Source organism: Dichotomopilus funicola, assembly GCF_033296635.1.
Source record: "Dichotomopilus funicola strain CBS 141.50 unplaced genomic scaffold C8A04scaffold_27, whole genome shotgun sequence".
NCBI lineage: Eukaryota > Fungi > Ascomycota > Sordariomycetes > Sordariales > Chaetomiaceae > Dichotomopilus > Dichotomopilus funicola.
This window is the reverse complement of record NW_026944048.1, coordinates 248,489-261,854: the sequence shown is the minus strand read 5'-3', so window position 1 is coordinate 261,854 and position 13,366 is coordinate 248,489. Positions and strand designations below refer to the sequence as shown.

The 13,366-nt window shown below is 54.2% G+C and overlaps 5 protein-coding genes across 5 annotated transcripts; 2 read left to right on the top strand and 3 right to left on the bottom strand.

Moving 5' to 3' along the window:
- Nucleotides 1-1,168: 1,168 nt before the first annotated feature.
- Nucleotides 1,169-2,264, bottom strand: C8A04DRAFT_36941 (acyl CoA binding protein-domain-containing protein; the record flags this gene model as incomplete). The annotated part of the gene is made up of 2 exons (XM_062783706.1): nt 1,169-2,139; nt 2,249-2,264. 2 exons carry the CDS (start codon nt 2,262-2,264, stop codon nt 1,169-1,171), a joined length of 987 nt encoding a protein of 328 aa, XP_062637480.1.
- Nucleotides 2,265-3,784: 1,520 nt separating this feature from the next.
- Nucleotides 3,785-4,813, bottom strand: C8A04DRAFT_36940 (ribonuclease III domain-containing protein; the record flags this gene model as incomplete). Its single annotated transcript, XM_062783705.1, has 1 exon — nt 3,785-4,813. The coding sequence occupies one exon, from the start codon at nt 4,811-4,813 to the stop codon at nt 3,785-3,787; it is 1,029 nt and encodes a 342-aa protein (XP_062637479.1).
- Nucleotides 4,814-5,319: 506 nt separating this feature from the next.
- On the top strand, nt 5,320-5,821 carry C8A04DRAFT_28226 (mitochondrial ribosomal subunit S27-domain-containing protein; the record flags this gene model as incomplete). Its single annotated transcript, XM_062780570.1, has 4 exons — nt 5,320-5,358; nt 5,415-5,623; nt 5,679-5,725; nt 5,790-5,821. The coding sequence occupies 4 exons, from the start codon at nt 5,320-5,322 to the stop codon at nt 5,819-5,821; spliced, it is 327 nt and encodes a 108-aa protein (XP_062637478.1).
- Nucleotides 5,822-7,186: 1,365 nt separating this feature from the next.
- C8A04DRAFT_11817 (armadillo-type protein) lies at nt 7,187-10,003 on the top strand (the record flags this gene model as incomplete). The annotated part of the gene is made up of 5 exons (XM_062777103.1): nt 7,187-7,324; nt 7,565-7,645; nt 7,775-8,734; nt 8,794-9,423; nt 9,479-10,003. The coding sequence occupies 5 exons, from the start codon at nt 7,187-7,189 to the stop codon at nt 10,001-10,003; spliced, it is 2,334 nt and encodes a 777-aa protein (XP_062637477.1).
- Nucleotides 10,004-10,778: 775 nt separating this feature from the next.
- On the bottom strand, nt 10,779-12,923 carry C8A04DRAFT_36938 (uncharacterized protein; the record flags this gene model as incomplete). The annotated part of the gene is made up of 2 exons (XM_062783704.1): nt 10,779-11,154; nt 11,236-12,923. 2 exons carry the CDS (start codon nt 12,921-12,923, stop codon nt 10,779-10,781), a joined length of 2,064 nt encoding a protein of 687 aa, XP_062637476.1.
- Between the last annotated feature and the right edge of the window lie 443 nt (nt 12,924-13,366).

Below are 13,366 nucleotides of genomic sequence, written 5' to 3'. Positions count from 1 at the left end.
TACATGCAATGCAGTGGAGGAGGTAGCCATTGTCTCGGCCGTGGGGGTCGTCGAAGTTGCTGGTGAAGGTTATGCTGAGATCTACGAGGGTTTGTGGTACCTATTGGCACTGCTGGTACTTAGGGAACCTGGGGGGGGTCGGCGGAGGGAGGGACAAACCCTAGGAAATCAACAGCGGAGGAGAAAGGGCTGTTGGTCGCCCCCCAACGGTACCACGGAGGGGTAACCCTCAGCGGACGTCGCTGGTTATCACCAACCATGAAATGGACTCATTTGGACGGGTCGGGTAAACGGAGAGTAAGCTGCACACGGATTTGATCCGCCTGGTCCCGCAGATACGCGGAGCTTTGCTCGACCGAGTTCAATTCTGAATGAGTTTGTCGAATTTTTGATGACTTGTATAATGCGCCCCGAAAAGACAAGCCCAGTATCATTAAAGCTGACGTATTTATCAGGGTTGGATGTATCTATCTAAGGATTCCTGTAAGTCTGGGATACTGCTGGCGACCGGCAGGACATTTGGGAGGCGGCTGAAGCATCAGGCATCGCTACGAAATGCGCACCTCGGCCATCCGGCTGATGGCGTGTAGATATCTATAATCGTACTCCTAACAGTCACATCCTAGGATGGTAGGATGCCGTTCATTGAAAGTCGGCCTAACAACTTAGCATCAAGCCCCAAGCAGTGACAGACTTTGTCCCGAGCCTATTCGTCAACATCTTCCCGAGCCCCAAACCAACTAGGTCCGTACGCTCGTGACAGTATTAATCCCTCTTTCCATCGTCAAACATCCTTGGGCTGGTTCGGTTCATCGGATAGATTCCCTTATCGGGTGTTGGTTCGCCGGGTATTGCTCTGCGGGTGGGCGCGGGGCAGGCGGGGAGAGGTAGGAGTTGCCGGATACTTGGGCGGCCGTCTCCCCAACAACACGACGGCTGGGCCGGATAGGTCAAGGCTGAAATCGGTTGCCTCACTGCCCGTAGTGCTAGACATCCCAAAGGGAAACGATGTCAGGCGGCGTGGTGGCTTTCTAAACCATTAAATGCCCAAGGTCTTCACGAGACTCCGTCGTGCTGCTCCTTGACGCGGGTTGTGGGAGGGGGATGAGAAGGACGCAGAAGGGTTGGGATCCGCAGTAATGTGAGGTTTCTCAACGCAGGCAGCAATTCACCGGGCGGGCAAAACCTTCCTAACATACTCCCGCACAAGCCTGAAAATGGACCTCACGTTATCCTCAAACCGCCTGTCCCTCCTCTTCCTCATCCAAAAAAGCAGTAGAAGCAAAAGGGCGACGTCGACCGTAATATGTTTCGTCACGGCCCAGAAGGTCCAGCCCACCCAGGCAAACACACCCTTGTCCCTCCGAATCCGCCATTCCCGCCCGGTAGCAATCTGTTCGCGCAGCGCCGCAATCTCCGCTGACAGCCGAACGATAGCACGCTCCATTCTCTTTGACCGCTTGTCGTTCCGTCTCGCATACTCGCTTGGCTCATCATCGGCCTGGTCGGCTAGTTCGGCCATGCGTCGTTCTGACTCGTCCTCCTCGCTCATCGGGCTGAGAACCTTCATCGGTCCCTCACTCCCGCTCATTGGCGTTTGAAACCGGCGGATGGGGCTCACGATAACTCCGCCACTTCCACCAGCACCTCCAACACCTCCGGTCACCACTCCAATGGCGCCGCCGCTGCCATCTCGCTCGGACGAAGACCCGGCCGCGCTGGGACTGTTGCTCTTGACTTGGTTCCACACGAACTCTAGCTCGTTGACCAGTTCAATCGCGTTGGGTGTGCTGGCGTACTTATGCATGGTTTCAATGAGCGCTTCGACGTATCTGCGCTTGGCCTCCGTTCGCGTTAGGCCTTTCTGCGAGTTCCACGCGTCCCACTTATCTTGTTCGCGCACGACATCTTCGCTGATGCTGCTTCGCCTGCTGCTCCCGCCACCGCCGCTGCCATTGTGTGTGCTTCCGCTGGTTGCTACTGTTGCAGCTGTGGGCCGTTCCATTACGCCGTCAACGTCGCCTTCCATAGCTTGTTTGTATAGGCCATACAGGCGCATACGGTCCGTCGGTGGTGGTCGGGCCGCCCCTGTTTTGGGGATCTTTTTAACGGTGTTGAGGGCATGAACAAAGACTCGGTCTTTCCGGTGCCGGCGCAGAGATGGTCAGCCTGGGGGTTACTCAGGGGGGTGTACGAACCGCAAGAGAGCGGTCCTATGATGGTTGAGAAGGGGGGGGGTGTGTCTTACCAATTGAGTCCGACATTATGCTTGAATTTCCTCGCCCCGTATGGATACGGGGCCACGAGACTTGAATCAAATGGTATTCGGAGTGCGAAGAGAATGTTGAATGCGTCGAGATAAAAATGTTGAGCCGAGTGGTCTCGGCGCGGGGTGCTTGGGAGCTACCTCGTCATGAACGACAGGTGTACGCGATACCTAAGTAGCTAGAGGGGTAGCCCAAGTCTGAACGAGGGACAAGCTCGCGGAAAGCGCAATGCGTGCTGTAGTTTTCTCGATAAAATGTGTTGAGCAACGTCGTCGGCTAGTTCGAATAGTGGGAAAAACAGAAACGTCGCGCTCGTCGTTTCCCGTCTTCTGAAACAAAAACCGGGGCAACTGGCCACTGCCGGGTGACAACCTTCTTTTATGTGTTCTTCATCTCGGCCGAGGAACCGTTTTGTCGCGCTCCTGTTTGCAGGTGATGTAACAAGGCACCCCACAAGAAACCCAGCGCAACCCGCGACAACGCCTTTTTGCCTCGGCAGCGCGACTGACTTGGGGGCCCACTTCCCCAATATTTATGCCCCTGGAGCGCGGGTCCCAAGCCCGGGCAAGCCGGGATGGGCGAGACCACTTATTGGCGGTGGACAACAGCCCCTGTCGTCAATCATGTTGTGCATGATTCGGCTTACACGTGAAAGGGGCTGAGGAGCGTGCTTTCTCTTCCACTACTTCTGGTTATCTTGGAAGAAGAACGATATCAATAAATAATTGAGTTTGCGATCTTCCCAAATACGGTACACAAATTGGCACGTGTTTGATCTAGCAACCGGTCCTCCCGACCCCTCATAATGACCGATTTGCCAAGCGCCCCACAATCCCAAAACAGCCGAAAGTCAACAAACCATGGTGGACATAGTGCCGCCATATTTGCAGCAAAATGCCCGCATCACCAACCTCAAAATGGTGGGGGTAAAGGGCGGGCAATTACGGAAGGCAGGAGCAGGAAATGTGGCTTGCTTGATTTACAACTTCTGGAACGCCTAACTAATGGCACTAACCACCTCAAAAGGCTAATTAGGCAGGTCAGGTGGTAGAGGTCTTGATTTACACCGAGATTAACGAAAACAAAAATATAATGAAGGATGGGAGGCCTACTGAAGAATGGGAAAAACAAAGCCTTTACTGACACAGCAAGGAGCACCTTACACCGGGGTTTCGTAGCCAGTCCCACCCCCTCTTGAAGAAGCAAGGGGGTTCGGTGGTGGGCTTTTGCTACTTTGATGAACCCAAATTGACTACGATCATAGTGGGGCTTCCTCTCCACCGACCCGTTTGAGGCCGCAGTGTTTCCCAGCGGAGAAGTATGACGTTAGGCGAGTGGTATGACAATATCGTTTATGGTATTGTCAACTTCCCAGAATGTTGTTATTCCCGGAGTCACAAAACATGAGCGTCCAGGACGAGCTTATGGCAACTTTCTAGGTTACTTTGACACAATAGATCGGAATCAGCTACTCTAACTGAAAACTAAGATTAGGGCGGCAGGAAACAATCTGACCATCAAGATGATGTAACGGAACCGGTCGTTGGTTTCTCGACCTTTTCCGCCTGTGCCGCCCGAGCAGCAAGGAATATTTTCTTCTTCTCTGAAAACTTCTTGATCAGTTTCTTATTCTCCATTGCCTTAACCGCCGCCTTCTGGCCGGCCTCCTTCTTCCCAAGCGCGCCGCCATACCCCAATTGCAACCCCGTTTCTCCCCATCCGGTCAGAAAACAGCCTACGAAGAAAAGTTCCTGTTTGGTATCGCGATCCCTCTTGCCACCCGAGGGTAGGTCCCGGTACTCAAGCTTGACGCCCGGCCCACCAATGAGTTGTTCGAGCTGCGTTTTGGGATTCAACTCCCGGTCTGACACGCGCGAACCAGTTTCCTCTTCGCGCACATGATGCTCTAGTACCGGACCCCAAAGGGCCTTGAGCCAGTCAGCGGCGCGGCGCAAGCCATGCTCTGGGTCGGAGCGGACGATGGCGCCAACATAGGCCTCAAAGATGTCCCCGAGGGCCTTTATGCGTTGCTTGTCGCTTGCCTTGGTGCCATTGGGGCGACCGCCGAGCCCAAACTCAGCGGGAAAGTTGGCTCGTCGGTCAAGCCCGTAGTGCACCGAGAACTGGCCGAGGGTCGCGTTGCGTACCAGCATTTCGCGGTAGTGAGATGACCGACCTGGGTCAAGGGTCGGAAAGGTCTGCACGATCAACTCTGACGCGATCAGTTCCAGGTACACGTCGCCGATCCATTCCAGCTGTTCGTAGCTCGGGTCGGAGAGGTTCTTGCGCATTCCTGAGTGAGTGAGTGCTGCTGTCTCGAGGGCGGGGTTGAGGACGGTGGGAAGCGGTGGGCGGGTGTTGGTGATGGTGGATGAGGTCCATTTTGTGAAGATGGTCCAAGGGGGTATTTGAGGTGATGGAGTGGTGGTGGTGGAGGGTTTGCTTCGTTTTGGCGCGGGTTCTGAGGGAGTAGACGCGGTGGCTGATATTATCGCTGGCGCCGACGGCGACGTCGCCGTGGCCTCCCCGTGAGAGCGTTTCGGCATTTGGGCTCTGGGCCGCGTGTCAATGATTCTCCCCGTGCAAATGTAATATGGATGAGACTTGAAAGGGAGAAAAAGCTCCTTTTAGTTGCGCAGTCTTGGCGGGTTCCCAAATCCCATTGGTTAGTCATTTGGAAGATGTTCGGCAGCAGATATAGAATCACTCACCATATATCCCAACCCCGAATCTAAATATGTGTTAATGTGAATCCCCATTTATAATAATCAGCACCGCTTTCATCTAGATCTAATCTTGAAGGAATTCGTCACGTTCGTTATAATAACTAACTATCCATAGTTATGTACGAATAGAACAGTGTGAACAGATGTTGAATTTGGCGATCGGGTCCACAAAATCTGTGGGGCAACTCTTTCCCCACTTGCAGTGGAAACCATTTTTGATTGGAGGCGGGCAAAACAGCCCAAGATCTTCCCGACGTCAACTCTCACAGTACCCCTGTTTCCCACCTCTGGTGATTCGCCAACCCAGACCTCCATGTAGCGGCAAGATGTCGGTTCCTCGTGCGCGGCTACTCGAACTTATGAGGGTATGTATTAACCACGCTACCAAGTTATTTCCCGGTAAAAATACTGACAGACTCAGGCTCGGTGCGAGCTCTTCTCAACAACATTCAACCCCGAGGGCGTCCGCACCGGTAACAAAATCCTTCGACAACGGCTTAAGGGCTCTGCGCTGGCGTCATATTACCCCCCGAAGATTATGAATACTTCCCAATTTCAGAAGAAATTTGAACATCTCCAGCTTGAGGTTGAGGATGAGGAGGAGGTTGACCGCCTGGATCACATTGCTGCGTACGTCGCCTCGTTCCATCATGCAAACGCACACCACCCTAACACACCATCACAGTCTCAAAGCGCGTGGGAAATCGGCGCCGAAAAAGAAGAGGGTCGCCGGTATGTTTCACTGCCCATGATATGTTCTTTCCTTTCTTGCAACCAGAGGCTGACCATTTGCTAGACGCACCAACTCCGGGCAAGAAGAAAAAATAGACAAATGGGAAAACGCACCACACGTGATCCATGCGATGCGATATGTACAATACTGTATTAGGAAACACCATGATGTCCCAAGCGTTTCACAACGGAGCGTTATTCACGAATCCTAGACCGCCGTTGATAGTGGTAGTCAGAGATGTCTGCTGGTTATCCATTGCTCTTTAATATTGCCCACCAAGCCCGTTGGGAATGGCCAATTAAGACGTGGGGGCTGTAGGCAATAGACTTGGTCAGGGCTTGATTTTAGGGCGCTCATTGATCTATCATTTCTAAGGGCATCTAGTGATAGGTGTTGGGTGAAGCCTATCCTGCCCCCAAGTCCCAGCTGACGGCGATGTCTCGTGCTTTGCTTTCCCTATTACTTCATCCCAACTCCATTCACATTTCTCCTTACATTCCCCATTATACTAACTAAAATCTTAGAACCAATGTTAAGGCAATGAGACCCCTATCCGCACTACTAGGATCTGAGAATGGGAACGGTATCGAGATGGAGTTAGGCCTCACCAAAACAGTACACATGGGGCATTTACTATGGTAGGTGTAGAGACCCGTTGTGGTAATCTGGTTCCCCTATGTATCTCAGGTTAAGTTACTTTGGGGCTCTCACTCATGGCCAACAAGGGCCACTGCCCGGTTTCTGAACTTTGGGTTTCCGCCGCCATTCGGCCCCATATCGCCAGCAACGGCAAGACTTCCCGACCGGCTCCTTCCCTGACCCTGCCTTTTCACAGACAGACGAGGTAAGCATGGTTTAAGTTTGTGCCATCATGATTTGGGAATAAGGAAGGAGTTTCTCATGGTATGTGACTAATAATACGACAGGGAGTGAGGCCCAAATTATGGACACGAGCCAGCCCGATACTGGGTATTTGCCGCTGTGAAGGTTGATTTTCTTTTACCCCTCCATTCACAAAGGCATTTGTCCTTTCGTTTTTACTCCTGAGTTACCATTTTTGTCCCTAATTGACAACTGAACTCTGCAAATTTTACTGCCTAGAATTCCCATAGCGGTGTGCGGTTCAAAACGCGATTTATTACGTGTATAGTACCCGAGGTCCTTTCACGGAAAAGGTGAAGGTTGATTTATTGTTGGGCGGGCCGGGGGGTACCTTCCTCCCCCTACAACCTCGTCCCCTTTTGGCTCTTTCTTGCTGGTGCAAATTCTACTCCTGCACATATCCATCCCACCGGGTTCTTTTCCCAATTCCTAAGTCTAACTTCTCAGATCTACCTATCTACTTCTCTTTCCAACTTCTTGAGCACTCTCTCATTTTGTTGAAGCAAACACAACTGCGGCACTACAATATCCAAATACACGCCGAACTTGTCCCCAAAAACCATCAGGCCTCAGCTGCCATGTCTGGTGCTACAGTGGTCATTGGTAACGCTTCCCTGTCGGGCGGACCAAGTGATCGCCGCGGGACTACTCCCCAGAATTTCTCCCAGGACGAGAATTCAAACACGTTTGAGGAGCCCATGGCTTACGAGTCTAAGGTATGTTGTTATTCCGGACCCGCAATATCGCGGCACATCTCTTGCGGGGCCTAGTTCCTGCCCCTCGTTGCTCACCTCTCTTTCGTTATACCTTTGCTGCCACATCCCACATCTCCGTTATCGACCACTTGCCTACCCTACATCACCCACCCCTTCTTTCATTACTCCAACGGCATTTCCCCCGCAGTCAAACCAACGTGTAATATTGCTTTGGAGATCCGATCTAACATCGCCCTTCAGGACGCCGCGGCTGCCCGTTCCTTCAAGCAAGCCGTGAGCGCCCTCGAGGCACCCAACATGGGAAACCAGAACAACTTCAAGGTAGGAGGCCCCGCATCTTGGACTATCGCCGCTCTGTACTGACCAACACAGAATTTTCAGATGCAGCGCGGGTCAGCCTCACCTGTCGATTCGTATCCGATGGATAAACTCTACGCACAACTCTCCGAGCAACACTCCATACTGCAGCAACGAACCGATGCGCAGAAGGCCGCTAAGGACGCGACTATGTATTCGCGGGGGTTTGATAACCAAGCTGCGTGTAACTCTCTTCCCATTACGCCGGCCGTTGAATCCTTTTCCGCCTCGGGTGTGTCAGGAACTCGATCGGCAAGCGCCACCCCTACCGATAACCAGGCGGCCACTGAGGAGCTTCTGCGACTCAAGATCGAACTTGCCCAAGCTCAGACCAAGATCTCTCAGATGGATCAGGAGCTGGCACAGAATCGCGTCAAGACAACTGGGGAGTTTGTCAACCCTGCGTTGGCACCCGAGCGTGATTACGCGTCTACGATGCGTTCTTCGGACTCGCCAGTTGGCACTCCCTCCGATATGGCGCACAACTCGTCGAGCAAGGTGCCGTCGTTTTCCCGCGAGGGTAGTTGGATGACTCAAGACGATACTTCTTCTAACATCGGTGACTCGCTGCCGGTGGCCGTCATGAACCGTCCTCGGGGTATCTGGAATAACGGCAACGGCAACACGAAGTCAGAACCCAACGATTCATACTTCCAGGGCCAGATGATGATGGATGGAACTCAGCCAGCCCCGTGGCCCGGCCACCGCGGTCCTAATTACGACTCCGCATTCCCATCTTCCGGTATGGACATGTATCGGCAAGATCGCATGGTCCCTGACCATGATGCGATGAGACCAATGGGACGCCGGGGAAACCGGTATGAGAATCGGTACGGTTCGTCGAGCCATTTAGGTTGTGGCTTTAATGGTTACAACATGGGCCCCGCGCCCTACGACATGGCGCAGGGTTATTCGGCCGGTCCGCAAGCAATGATGGGAAATGGTCTGGGAATGGCGCCTTACTCTTACCAACAGCAGCAACAGGCCGGAACCTCCCTTTCTCCCCACGCCACTGAGTTTACCTCATCAACCGGTCCGTCTTGGAAAGGCGAGGTCAGTTAATGAATTGAACGCAACTTCAACAAAAACCTCATGCTAACGCCCTCTCTTAGACTTTGACTGCAGATGGCCAGACATACGTATCGCCGACCACAGAACCCTTGAACTACCGCCGCCTGCTTGACCGCAACGTCACCTGCGATTGGAAGTACATTGTTGACAAGATTGTTTGCAACAATGACCAACAGGCTTCCATCTTCTTGCAGCAGAAACTCAAGGTTGGGACTCCGGAGCAGAAGTATGACATCGTCGAAGCCATTGTGGCTCAGGCCTATCCTCTGATGGTTAACCGTTTCGGTAACTTTCTGGTCCAACGCTGCTTCGAGCACGGCACACCCGAGCAAGTCATCAAAATTGCGCAGGCCATCCGCGGCAATACCCTCAATCTCTCGATGGATCCTTTTGGCTGCCATGTAGTGCAGAAGGCGTTCGACTCGGTCCCGGAGGACTACAAGGCGATCATGGTTCATGAGCTGCTGCGACGGATCCCGGAGACGGTTATTCACCGCTACGCTTGTCATGTTTGGCAGAAGCTGTTTGAGTTGCGTTGGATTGAGTCGCCCCCGCAGATTATGAAGTATGTGAACGAAGCCTTGCGCGGCATGTGGCATGAGGTTGCTCTCGGCGAGACGGGGAGCCTGGTTGTTCAGAACATATTTGAGAATTGTCTGGAGGAGGACAAGGTGAGATACTAGCTCGACGTTACCTGCTTCTCACGAATACTGACCTTATCCCTAGCGTCCTTGTATTGAGGAGGTACTCGCCAACATTGACATCGTTGCCCACGGCCAATTTGGCAACTGGTGTATCCAGCACGTGTGTGAACATGGTGCGCCGGCAGATCGTAGCCGCGCCATTGACCACGTCATCCGCTACGCCGCCGAGTACAGCATGGACCAGTTTGCTTCCAAGGTGGTTGAGAAGTGTTTGAAAATCGGCGGACCAGATTTTCTGGGTCGCTACCTAGACCGCGTCTGCGAAGGTCGCATCGATCGGCCCCGGATTCCACTCATTGATATTGCCAGCGACCAGTACGGCAACTATCTCATCCAGTACATCCTGACACACGCCGCCCCCCAGCACCGCGAGCTGGTTGCCGCTCACATCCGCAAGCACATGGTATCCCTCCGTGGATCCAAGTTTGGCTCTCGTGTCGGTATGCTCTGCACCAACCACGCGGTCGCCACCCGCCCGGGCCCCGCCGTAGGCCCGATGCCGGGCCGGATGGCGAGCAGCGCCCGTTACGGCAGCGGCTTCCGATGAGTGGGCGCCACTCTTGCCTTCCAACCCAAACCGGGATACCGCCGAACTTTTTATGCTCGGGGCTTTGACGCTTCTGACGCACGCTTTTTTGGACCACACCACGCATTTCGTGAACACTTCTCACAACGAGAGGTCTCTAGCACCATATTGAGAGACTGTTTTTATCAGCATCTTCGTCAGCACCTACGTTTTCCCAAATCACCCGACATCCTACGCTCGGGAGGCTACTGCCCATTTCGAGTGCCTTGGACACATCATAGTTAATGGATTTTGCAATATTGAACGGCGGCGGATACCCGTTTCGGAGGAGGGGGCTGAATCTGTCGTGTCAAGATCTAGTGGGGACAGCCACCAAACACACCACCTCTTCGAGACCGGGGCCGCACTGGCAACCCCGTTCCAAAACCCTATATAGCTCTGATGAATCATCCTTTTATCGGCAGACATCACCAGTTAGGGAGGATCAGAAGAGTGTGAAGGTTGAGAAAGGATGGTCATTGTTTTTGGGATGTCTACCATACATATGCTTTGCTTGTTTTTCTTTCTTGTTGACTTGTGCTATCAGGAGAGAGGAGAGAGGGAGGAATGATTCGCTGGAGATGCATGGCCTATGAATGGATTACTGGGCCTTGTCCATGTACTCGGATAGTTTCTCGCTCATAGTCTCTCGTTTATCAACGAATGATATTATACTATGGCTCCTGAAGTTATAGGGTACCAATGCTGATGAAAATGATAGCCACGCTATCATCGCTATCTCTCAGTCCAGACGGATTCACGAACTGCAACTACACTGCATAGCTCTCTCGTCCTTGGGAACATCTCCTGTCCATCGCGCCTCCTCTTCTTCGTCCCCCTTGTAAACTTTATTGGTACCATCAAACTCCTTCCCGGACCAGCTGTCCTCGAAGGGGTGCAGGACAAGGTGCGTCACGCGGCGCAGCACATCACGGTCACCTTCGTGTTCGACGCGGCGGATGACCTCGTCGAGGATCCAGCTGCGTGGAATAAATGATGGATTGACGGCTTTCATGGCGGCGATGCGGGCGTCGTCTGCGTCGTTGTCGGCCCAGTCTTGAAGAATACGGTCCCGCCAACTGGCGAGCCAGTCGGCGATGCGCTGGCGGTTGGGTTCGGTGGCGGAGTTGGCGCTGGAGGTGTCGGTTGTCGAGGCTGTGGAGGTCGCGGCGGCCGTTTTTGTGACGGGACTTGTGTCCTCACGAGCCGTATACCTGCTGGTGTTGTTATCCGGGGAGAAGAAGATTGCCGCGTGGTTGACTCTGGCTTCAGGCGTGGAGATATCGGACAGTTGGAGGGAAGATAGACGGCGGAAGAAGAGGTGGAAATCGAGGGAGAGGTCGTCAAGAATATCGAGGAGTGGTGAGTAAAAGGTGTCGAAGTCTGTGTCTTGCGCGGTTTTGAAGCCTAGGCGGAGTCCGAATAGGCGCTTGTACTCGGTCAAAAAGACATGTTTGAACTCTTCGCCGACCTGGTTGATAATTTTCTCGGCGAGGACGGCCAAGGTCGGGGCGGTTGCTTCGGTGGGCGCCGTGGAAATGAACTCTTCGGTGTCAACGTTGGCACCAGAACCGATCAATTCGGCGAGGGCTTCACCAAGCCGGACAAGATTCCACCATATTATGGTCGGCTGGTTGCGGTAGCTGTAGCGGAGAAGGTAGTCGTCGTGGTTGGGAGTGTATTTGGGATCGAAATTGTCCATGAAGGCGAACGGGCCGTAGTCCATGGACAGGCCGAACAGAGATGTGTTGTCGGTGTTGAGTACACCATTCATGAAGCCATAGATTTGCCACTTGGCGACGACTAGGGCGTTGCGCCGGGCAACCTCGCGATAGAGGCGGGCGAAGCGGTTCTCTTGGGCGTCGGGTGGGCCTTGGATTGTATCGCGTGGGATGTTGCGCGAAGGTTCGGAGCTTTTGGCCGGTTCTGACGGGTCATCGAGGCGGCCAGGGAGGGTTTCCCAACCCCCGAAGACGTCTTCAGCTAGGTAGGTAGCCAAGCGCCGAGTGAGGATGCGGTCGCCGCGGGCGCGGAGGATGTCAAAGTTGCCAAAACGAAGCCAGCTTTCAGCATAGCGCACTACGATGGCGCCAGGTTCGAGGCGCTCCCGACGAACTTTGCTGTGGGGAAGTAGACTGAGAGCCAGTGCCCTGGTAGTGGGAATTCCAAGGGCGTTGAGGGCTTCGCTGACGACGAACTCACGGATGCTGCTCCGCAGAACCGCTTTGCCATCAGCGAAACGGCTGTATGGCGTGAGACCAGCCCCCTTGAGCTGGACCTCATAGCGCTTCCCCGTCTGCGGGTTTGTGGCTTCAAACAGACTTATCGCCCTTCCGTCGCCTAGCTGTCCCGCCCAGTCACCGAACTGAAACCCGCCGTAGCACTGGGCCCACGGGTAGCCCGGACCCGACAGCGTCTCGGCGTCCCAGCCATGGATCTTGTTCCCGACGACTGTCTGCTTGAATTCGTCTGTCTCGGCCTCGGATGGTGCCAAGCCCAGATCGCGCATGGCAGCGGGCGACACGGCGAGCAACTCCGGATCTTGCTGGGTCTCGGGCCGCACCCAAGTGAAGAGGGCGTTGCGCACCTGGCGTGGGCCCAGATCTTCGCGCGGCGCCTTATGGCTGTCGGCCGGGGTCGGGAACTGCTCATCGGCTGGAAGGGAGGAGGTGAAGTGCCATGACTTGGGCAGCGCGGCGAGGGTTGTTCCACTGCTAGCTTTGGGGGTTGGAGGCGGTGGTGGTGAGGAATGATTTGCGTTCTGGTTGAAGTCGTGTGTGGCCATCGTGAAGGCGGCAGTTGCCGCTGCGGATGAAGGCAAAGGGGGCGAAAAAGGCCGGCTCCAGGGGCTTCGAAGCTGCTGGGCTATGGCGAAGCAGCGGGCGGCAGGTTGAAAGCGCATCAAGGTGAATACTCGGAAGGTCAATATGTTCGAGGGCGGGGGATCCTGCTCTCGGTTCGGCTTGCACCGGCAATGGCGAAGTGCTTCGCGGATAAGAGGGAATTGCCTGAGGGGGAATGAACTAAGACGGGGGTTGATCTCTTTGATCCCACGTAAACTTGTCAAATCCTTAACGCAAGATATATTAGGAGTTGTGCTATTTCTGAAGAAGCCAACATGTATTCGGTGGAGGTTGACGTCGGGTGGGTTGATAAAAAGTGAGGGCTCAGGTGGCGGGGCGTCCCATGTGCTGGAACCGCACGTCATCGGGGTTCAGGGCACCCTACCAAGTACAGGGGTTCAGAACTGCTGTGCTTGTGCTTAAGCGGTCGCCGCCACCCCATTTGCGGGGCCGACGTTTCCTCGGTTCACCTTCCGGCCTGCCGTCGTCGGGTGTTCTTCCT